Consider the following 8,531-nt stretch of genomic DNA (forward strand, 5'->3'; position numbering starts at 1 on the left):
CTTTTACAAAGAGATTTTATCAACAGCCATAACTTTTTTCACAGTAGAATAAATATAATCAGTAGGTGTGTTTTTGTCTGTCAGCAGTGGTGACTCCACTGATATTCCAGCAACTGCAACAAGAGCAGCTAAAGGAAAAAAAAAGGTATATAAGAAGAAGCAGCAACTCCTGACTCTAAAAGACACTCCCTTAACCACCAAGACTGCAATTGCTCAGCCAATCAGGGAGATACTATCAGAGGAACATCTCTTAAAGAAACCGGTGGTAAGGTTCCACGTTGAATAGATTTTAGAAGTCAATAAGATATGTATTATTTTATAATCTTGGACAATCAAAATGTATGACTTTCCTTTTTACTCTACAGGGAAAAAAATCTGTTTTGAAAACAGTTAAAAGAGAACAACGCTGCATCTCAAGGTAAGTGAAACCTCTCCCTGCAATCACTACCCTTAAAAAAAAGAATGTCAGATATTTCTGTGCACGCTGTGTTTTACATTAACATTTACGGGTTTACCTCAGTAAAATGTTTTATAAAAAGGTTAGCACGATGGAGTAAGTTCTTCATCACATTTTTCAGCAGGGTTGTATGGGCTGGTGGGGTTTTCTGTTTCCAATTCGACATAGTCAGGCTCTGGCTCAGTGTGTCATAAAATGTATCAAATTGTTGATTTATCCTTTTACAAAGAGATTTTATCAACAGCCACAACTTTTTTCACAGTAGAATAAATATAATCAGTAGGTGTGTTTTTGTCTGTCAGCAGTGGTGACTCCACTGATATTCCTGCAACTGGAACAAGAGCAGCTAAAGGAAAGAAAAAGGTATATAAGAAGAAGCTTCAAGACCGGATCCCAAAAAACAGTCCCTCAACCACCAAGACTGCAACTGAAAAGCCAATCAGGGAGATACCATCAGATGAACAACTCTTAAAGAAACCAGTGGTAAGGTTTCACGTTGAATAGATTTTAGAAGTCAATAAGATATGTATTCTTTTATAATCGTGGACAATCGAAATGTATGACTTTTGTTTTTACTTTATAGGAAAAAAAATCTGTTTCGAAAACAGATAAAAGAGAACAAAGCTGCATCTCAAGGTAAGTGAAACCTCTCCCTGCAATCACTACCCTAAAAAAAAGAATGTCAGATATTTCTGTGCACGCTGTGTTTTACATTAACATTTACGGGTTTACCTCAGTAAAATGTTTTATAAAAAGGTTAGCACGATGGAGTAAGTTCTTCATCACATTTTTCAGCAGGGTTGTATGGGCTGGTGGGGTTTTCTGTTTCCAATTAAAATGGTTGATTTATCCTTTTAAAAAGAGATTTTATCAACAGCCACAACCTTTTTTACATTAGAATAAATATAATCAGTAGGTGTGTTTTTGTCTGTCAGCAGTTGTGACTCCACTGATATTCCAGCAACTGCAACAAGAGCAGCTAAAGGAAAGAAAAAGGTATATAAGAAGAAGCCGCAACTCCTGACTCTAAAAGACAGTCCCTCAACCACCAAGACTGCAATTGCTCAGCCAATCAGGGAGATACTATCAGAGGAACATCTCTTAAAGAAACCAGTGGTAAGGTTCCACGTTGAATAGATTTTAGAAGTCAATAAGATATGTATTCTTTTATAATCGTGGACAATCAAAATGTATGACTTTTTTTTTTACTCTGCAGGGAAAAAAATCTGTTTCGAAAACAGATAAAAGAGAAAAAAGCTGCATCTCAAGGTAAGTGAAACCTCTCCCTGCAATCACTACCCTAAAAAAAAGAATGTCAGATATTTCTGTGCAGGCTGTGTTTTACATTAACATTTACGGGTTTACCTCAGTAAAATGTTTTATAAAAAGGTTAGCACGATGGAGTAAGTCCTGCATCACATTTTTTAGCAGGGTTGTATGGGCTGGTGGGGTTTTCTGTTTCCAATTCCACATAGTCAGGCTTTGTGCTCAGTGTGTCATAAAATGTATAAAATTGTTGATTCATCCTTTTACAAAGAGATTTTATCAACAGCCACAACTTAGATTAAGAATACTCAGTAGGTGTGTTTGTGTCTCTCAGCAGTTGTGACTCCACTGATATTCCAGCAACTTTAACAAGAGCAGCTGAAGAAAAGAAAAAGGGATATAAGAAGAAGCTTCAAGACCGGATCCCAAAGGACAGTCCCTCAACCACCAAGACTGCAACTGTACAGGCAATCAGGGAGATACCTTCAGATCTCTTAAAGAAACCAGTGGTAAGGTTCCACGTTAAATCCATTTGAGAAGTCAATAAGATATGTATTCTTTTATAATCTTGGACAATTCAAATTTATGGAATTTGTTTTTACAGGAAACTAAAACTGTTTCGAAAACAGATGGAGAACCAAGCTCCATCTCAAGGTAAGTCAAACCTCTCCCTGCAATCACTACCCTAAAAAAAAAAGAATGTCAGATATTACTTGTAGAGTTTAAAGATTATAAGGACTGAGCTTGATGAATGGTCTATAAACTCTTATTCTACCTACCTGGCTGATAGGAACTGGTATAATTGGCTGCATCTAACTTTTTTCTTTTCTATTCTCCTGACAAGTGTGAAAGATCACCAGCCTAAATATTCCATCACTGTGTCTCACAACAGTGAGTTAAATATCAGTGAAGGAGACCTGATCCCCTCCCCCACAACACAATACCTTGCACAAAAATACCTTGGCAACGGCGCGTATGGAATGGTCATCCAATGCAGGAATGTGACCACCGGAGAGACGGTGGCTCTAAAAATCATCGAAAGCCTCTGGGACATTGACTATGCACAAGTAGAGGAGGTCATCCTTCAAAACATGAAGAAGCTGAACTCAGACAGGTTCAACATCGTCAGATTGTACGAGTCCTTCTTCTACAAGGAACACTACTGTCTTGTGTTTGAGCTCCTGGATATGGATCTGCAGAAATTCAAACGGATCAGCCCGGGTCAACACCTTCAGCTGAAGCAGATTCGCCCCATTCTGCAGCAGGTTTGTTTTTTAAACTCAAGCTCTTACACTAACTGCTTTGTAGCGTGAAGGGTAAACTTGGTCGCTAAAAAGTGACTGTTACAGTTGTTGTTGATGAAATGAACTCTGTAGCTCATGGTCTATTATTATGCTTTTCATGATTTCAGCTAGCTACAGCCTTGGACTTTTTGAACAGCACAGGGATCATTCATGCAGATTTGAAGCCAGATAACATCATGCTGGTGGATCATGTCAGGCAGCCACTGAAAGTTAAAGTTATTGACTTTGGCATATCCTTCGATGATCCTGAGGAAATGCTCGGTCAAAACGTCCAGACCTTGTGGTACAGGTAAGTAGCTGACAGCATATCTGTATACCTGGGACAGCTGTGTTTGCTGTAAATAATTGGACAAGTCCTGTACACTGGCATGTCAGGTTTATATCTCAGAAACTGAATATGTTTGTGTTTCTTATCCTAAGGGCTCCTGAGATTCTGTATCAAGATCATTTCAGCGGGAAAATCGACGTATGGTCTCTCGGCTGCATTGCTGCTGAGCTGTCGATGGGCAAACCGCTGTTCCGTTCCAAGGATGAGGATGATTTGGTCAGTATCTGCACTTAAAACACACCAATCACGTACAGTTCTGCCTTGATGTTTGTGTATTTTCAAATCCATTCAATTGATTATTATAGTGAAAGAGTTTCCAGTAGAAGTTCACTGATTTTTACTATTCTACTAATGAGACAAACTTCATTCATATGTGTCAGTAACAGAAGTGAACCTGATGTACATGATCAACAATGTAAACTTGAAGTTAAATAACTCTCACAATGTTGTGTTTTTTCCACAGATGGGGAAAATTGCAGTTGCACAAAGAGATCCACGGCATGAAGGAAACCTCCTTCCACATGCGTTCTGGCCAAGATCTTGGATGGAAGGCAGATTTATGGTATCAAACTATTTTACAACCATTTAGCTGGCTCCACTAGCTCACTAATTAAGGTGTCTTTTGTTCAGTCTGTGTTTCTTTCCCCTGTGCCATCCACTGCCTTTTGAGCAATCTATCTCAATGAAACAATTCTTAATTTCAGTCAATAGGTTAAATTCTAGTTTGAGATCACCAGCATGGATGAATTTATAACAGCACAATGCCTTCATACTCCCAACACGAGGACATCTAACATGTTGGTTCTCCTCATCTTGTTAAAGGGGGATCATCCTGTCTGGTTTCAAGACGTCCAAGCTGAATTTTGTGACCTGCAGTGCTTCATGGACCTAATGACTCAGATGCTGATGATGAGTCAGTATAAAAGAATTACCCCCGGCAGAATTCTCCAGCATCCATTCATCACCATGAGCCACCTTCAAGGCTCATACAAAAACAGCCTCTAGTAAGTCTGTGTTGTTGGACATGGGTGCAAAATATAAGAGATATAAGGTGATTACGGTGTTTGACTCAGCAGTTTCATTTGTCTTCCAGTTTGAAGTCATGCAAGGATCTGATGGACATCTGCCAGGATCAGAGCTCTGAGGATGGAGGACATTGAGACCAGGTGATCCTGCAAATGTTCCTGAAGGAGGACTCCTCCAGCAGCACTGCCAGCCCAGCCAAGGAGGGCAGCAAAGTGAATGCAAAGTCTGGCAACAGGTGTATGTTTGAAATATCTTTCTGTTGGATCATTTTATATTGTAGAAGAATAGTTCAACATTTTGGTAAATATTTAGTTTTTTTGCTCAGAGTTCAATGGAATGAATGATACAACTCTCATAACTATGGATCTGGAGCCAAGTGCATTTTAGAATTTGAGTTTTTAGAAATGTCCAATAACTGCTCTATGATCAAGAGTTAAATTATTTTCTAATCCACATCTCAGACCAGAAGACTCCCAAGCCAAGGTCAGAAGGAGTGAACGACTGGCAGCCACTTGAAAGGGCACAAGTGGGAAAACAGGCCCAAACCAGTCCAAGAGGATGAGAGAGAGGCATGATCCCTCATCCAATGGCAACCCCTCAAGAAAGAAGAGACACATGGGCCCTGCTGGAATGAGAGACTCCCAAGCCAAAGTCAGAAGGAGGGAACGACTGGCAGCCATTCGAAAAGGTGCAAGTGGGCAAACGGGCCCAAACCAGTCCAAGAGGATGAGAGAGAGGCATGATCCCTCATCCAATGGCAACCCCTCAAGAAAGAAGAGACACATGGGCCCTGCTGGAATGAGAGACTCCCAAGCCAAAGTCAGAAGGAGGGAACGACTGGCAGCCATTCAAAAAGGTGCAAGTGGGCAAACGGGCCTTCCTTGGTTTTTTAATAATGAAAAATTGTACAGGCGAACATCCATTTTCACCATGTTAACACGTTGAAGAACCATTACACAGAAGAGCTCGAGGAGTTCACCAAGGTGAAGGGAAAAAAGAACAAACTGTGTGCGCACATGTATCACTCGACTTCCAAATGGGGCCCGATCGAGAACTTCCACAGATTTATACATTCTTAACGATTTACAACTTCTCATCAATACCACTTCAGAAATTGAACTTGACAACACACGCAGTTAGGGTATCCACAAATTATAACCCCTAACCTCAACAATACAAAACCACTGCAAAGGAAACCACAAAGTGACAGCAAAGTGTTTGTCAAACTCACACTCAAGATTCAAACAAAACTATTCTTCTTAAATTTACACTTCGTCACTTTGAACAAAGTCATATACATTGAACTACAAATAACATGAAGCAAGGAATAGAGACTCATCAAGCTTAATCATTCATTTTAGGATATGATGAATAATATCTTGGTAATTTAACAACTAGTAGTAATATTTCAGCAATAACTATTTGTGAATCATTATGTAGCGTACATCATTAGGGTAAATAAAATAAATAAAATAATGAAAAAGTATAAAACGGGTATAGTTTCAGAAATGGTACCATGGCTGCATCTAACAATAACTGTCTATTGTGCTAATGATTAATACAATAATTATTCAGATTATATAATGTAAAAAACAGTTAGTTAATAAATAACTAAGGATCGTCAATAATGGATGTAGCCACTTTCAATAGCCAAAGATGAATAATTAAATGTAGTTCTCCGTAGTTTTTGTTTGTTTGTAGGAAACTCCCTCTTCACAGCTGTGATGAAAATGGCCGGCGGAGCGAGGGTATGAATAAAGAAGAGCTGTTCTGTTTAAAATACATCCTCCAGCTTTACTTTATCTGATCCATTACATAGTTTTTTTTTCACAGCCGGATTCCTGCACACAATGACGCAGTCACTGCACATTACGCCGAGACTCGCTGAAAGACCGCATTTGCAGTACGTAAGTATGTGTTTAGGATTTTTGCTGTGGATCATCCAACGGTGATGCAGCAAGGCTATTTCCGTTTATTAATAATAAACTCATGTTACTCATATTGTTTTACAGCTGCCTGTACTATGACGTCCTAAGACCCACTATGAGCCGGTATGAAGGAGCTTCCAGTACAACCAACCGGACCTTGCCTCAGCATTGAGGAGTTCAGGAGACGGCAGAGAAGAAAGAGGGTAAGGTTTGATTCATTAAATCATTTTTCAGATGCATGTAGGTGTATGTTGTCATTGAACTGTGCTTATTGTACTGATTGTGTCTACAGCTGATTGAAGCGGGACAGATGACATGGATCCATCCTTCCACAGCCAGGAGCTCAACAACCTGTGTGCCACACTTCAAATAAGACTAGAAGCTACACTGGATCTCACAGCTACACACCACAGACGTCTACACACCACAGACGTCTACACACTGGGGCAGATTCAGACAGAGTCCCACAAAGAACATATGACCCAGAGGCTGCAAAGAGACATTTCAAGCTTCACCTGATTAGCTTTTCACTGGCTAGGCCAGTCGTGTTTGTACAATATTTGTGCTGTATGTAAATAAAGCTTTGACTCAACATATACCTCGTTCATGTTTTTTCCCTGTACAATATGTTCACATATTACATCAAGCATCACATGAATGAATGTCTTAATTAACTGCATTGCTTTTGGGAAAGGCTTACTAATAAATTATTAAATATTATTATATATATTATTAGTAACAACTATAAATTAATTTTTATTATTAATATTGTGTGGGAGGGGTTTACCCCACGTGTGTGCTGCAATGACCCAGGGTGACCAATGGCAACACTTCTACCAGCCAACCACGAGTGACTTTCCGGGTTTGTTTCCTCCAATGGGGAATCGAGAGAGGCTCAGCAGCGGCTTGGCCCTGAGTCATATGCTAATTAGATAACACCTTCGCTCCGCGGCTCCGCGCCCCCTCGGCTGCTCTCCCCCTTTGTTCTCCAGACCCCCTCTCCGCGGTACGTACTCTCCGCTTCACTGTAGTTACTGTCGCGGGAGAACTCGGTGTTGTCGTGCTGTGAATACCTATTAACTTCAGGGGATCATGTAACTTCCATAGGATTTCCCATGACACTAATTCTGCTTTTCGTCTAGTGTAGTTAATGGATGTAGCCACTTTCAATAGCCAAAGATGAATAATTAAATGTAGTTCTCTGTCCGAACCAGAATCCAGACATTTTGTTTGATGACATGAGATTATTATTATGTTTTAGCTTTATACATGACTGAACCATTATGCTGTTGATTCCATTTCTGGACTTCGTGTCCAAATAGTAATAGTAATAGTGATAATACCAAAACTGGGGTATATATATTTCATCATGTATGCTATTTAAATGATATTTTTTTCTGTGCATGTCATTCTATATTAGCGATAGTGTTGTGCTCCGGTGAGAACAGAAGAAAATCTCAGCTGCGTCTGTTTATTCTTTGAAATGTATGTGAGGGTCACGTGTCCTCTGCACGACTTCAGCAGCTGAGAACGAGCCCGAGGACAAATGTGTGTTCATGTTGTTGTTGTCGTTGTTGTCGTTGTTGTGACATACTGGCGCAGTCACGGTTGTTCCTCCCTCTCGTCCTGCTCGTGGCTCTGTTAATGCACTGACTCCACTGGGCGACAAGGCAAATCATGCACAGGTCACAAAGGGACACACAAAGACAGAGAGAAGAAGAATGGGGGGGGGGGGGGGGGTGAGGAAGAGGATGACAGAGGATCAAATGTATGTGTGTGTGTGTGTGTTTGTGTTTGCGTGCGATTGTCAGCATGTCTGTGGTATTAGGCCTGAGCAGAGCGAGCGTGTCCTCGCCAGAGGAGAGAAGCTGTTGATTCAACTGGTCGTAGCCAAGGCTTTGTCGCCCTTGTCCTCATCTCTCTGTGTCCCTCTCTCACTCTCTCTAATTCCCATTCTTACTCAGTCTCGCTCTCCCCTGCCCTGTCTGCATGTCACTCTCACATATTATAAACAGGACATTTTGCTTTAATCCCAAAAGCCCCTCCTCTTGTGCTTCTTTGTCAGGTCATTATTGTAAATCTCAATATGCGCAGAATCGGCCAAACTGGTACAAAATAAATCCACATTCTTAAGTGTGTGTGTGTGTGTGTGTGTGTGTGTGTGTGTGTGTGTGTGTTCATCCTTTCAGAGAATGAAAGCTGCTTCAGTGTGACACATATAA

General features: G+C 40.5%; 1 protein-coding gene and 1 long non-coding RNA gene across 4 annotated transcripts; both read left to right on the top strand.

Moving 5' to 3' along the window:
• The first annotated feature begins 1,855 nt into the window (after positions 1-1,855).
• LOC128442061 (homeodomain-interacting protein kinase 1-like) lies at positions 1,856-5,049 on the top strand. Its single transcript, XM_053424254.1, has 10 exons — positions 1,856-1,860; positions 2,061-2,232; positions 2,328-2,377; positions 2,568-2,988; positions 3,135-3,316; positions 3,448-3,571; positions 3,819-3,917; positions 4,178-4,359; positions 4,449-4,616; positions 4,843-5,049. Exons 1-9 carry the CDS (start codon positions 1,856-1,858, stop codon positions 4,513-4,515), a joined length of 1,302 nt encoding a protein of 433 aa, XP_053280229.1. The 3' UTR covers positions 4,516-4,616; positions 4,843-5,049.
• Positions 5,050-5,361: 312 nt separating this feature from the next.
• Positions 5,362-6,835, top strand: LOC128441742 (uncharacterized). Of its 3 annotated transcripts, XR_008338761.1 has the most exons (4): positions 5,362-6,129; positions 6,215-6,284; positions 6,394-6,512; positions 6,602-6,835. It is a non-coding gene; the product is annotated as an uncharacterized LOC128441742 (long non-coding RNA). The 3 variants fall into 3 exon arrangements; XR_008338760.1 differs by having other exon boundaries at positions 5,362-6,288; XR_008338759.1 differs by having other exon boundaries at positions 5,362-6,284.
• Positions 6,836-8,531: the final 1,696 nt, after the last annotated feature.

This window comes from Pleuronectes platessa, chromosome 6, assembly GCF_947347685.1.
Source record: "Pleuronectes platessa chromosome 6, fPlePla1.1, whole genome shotgun sequence".
NCBI lineage: Eukaryota > Metazoa > Chordata > Actinopteri > Pleuronectiformes > Pleuronectidae > Pleuronectes > Pleuronectes platessa.

Excerpts from the sequence above, each read along its gene's own strand:
- LOC128442061 (XM_053424254.1), top strand. Across the intron at positions 2,233-2,327 it reads ATCTCTTAAAGAAACCAGTG|GAAACTAAAACTGTTTCGAA; the intron begins GTAAGGTTCCAC and ends TTGTTTTTACAG. Across the intron at positions 2,378-2,567 it reads GAACCAAGCTCCATCTCAAG|TGTGAAAGATCACCAGCCTA; the intron begins GTAAGTCAAACC and ends TCTCCTGACAAG.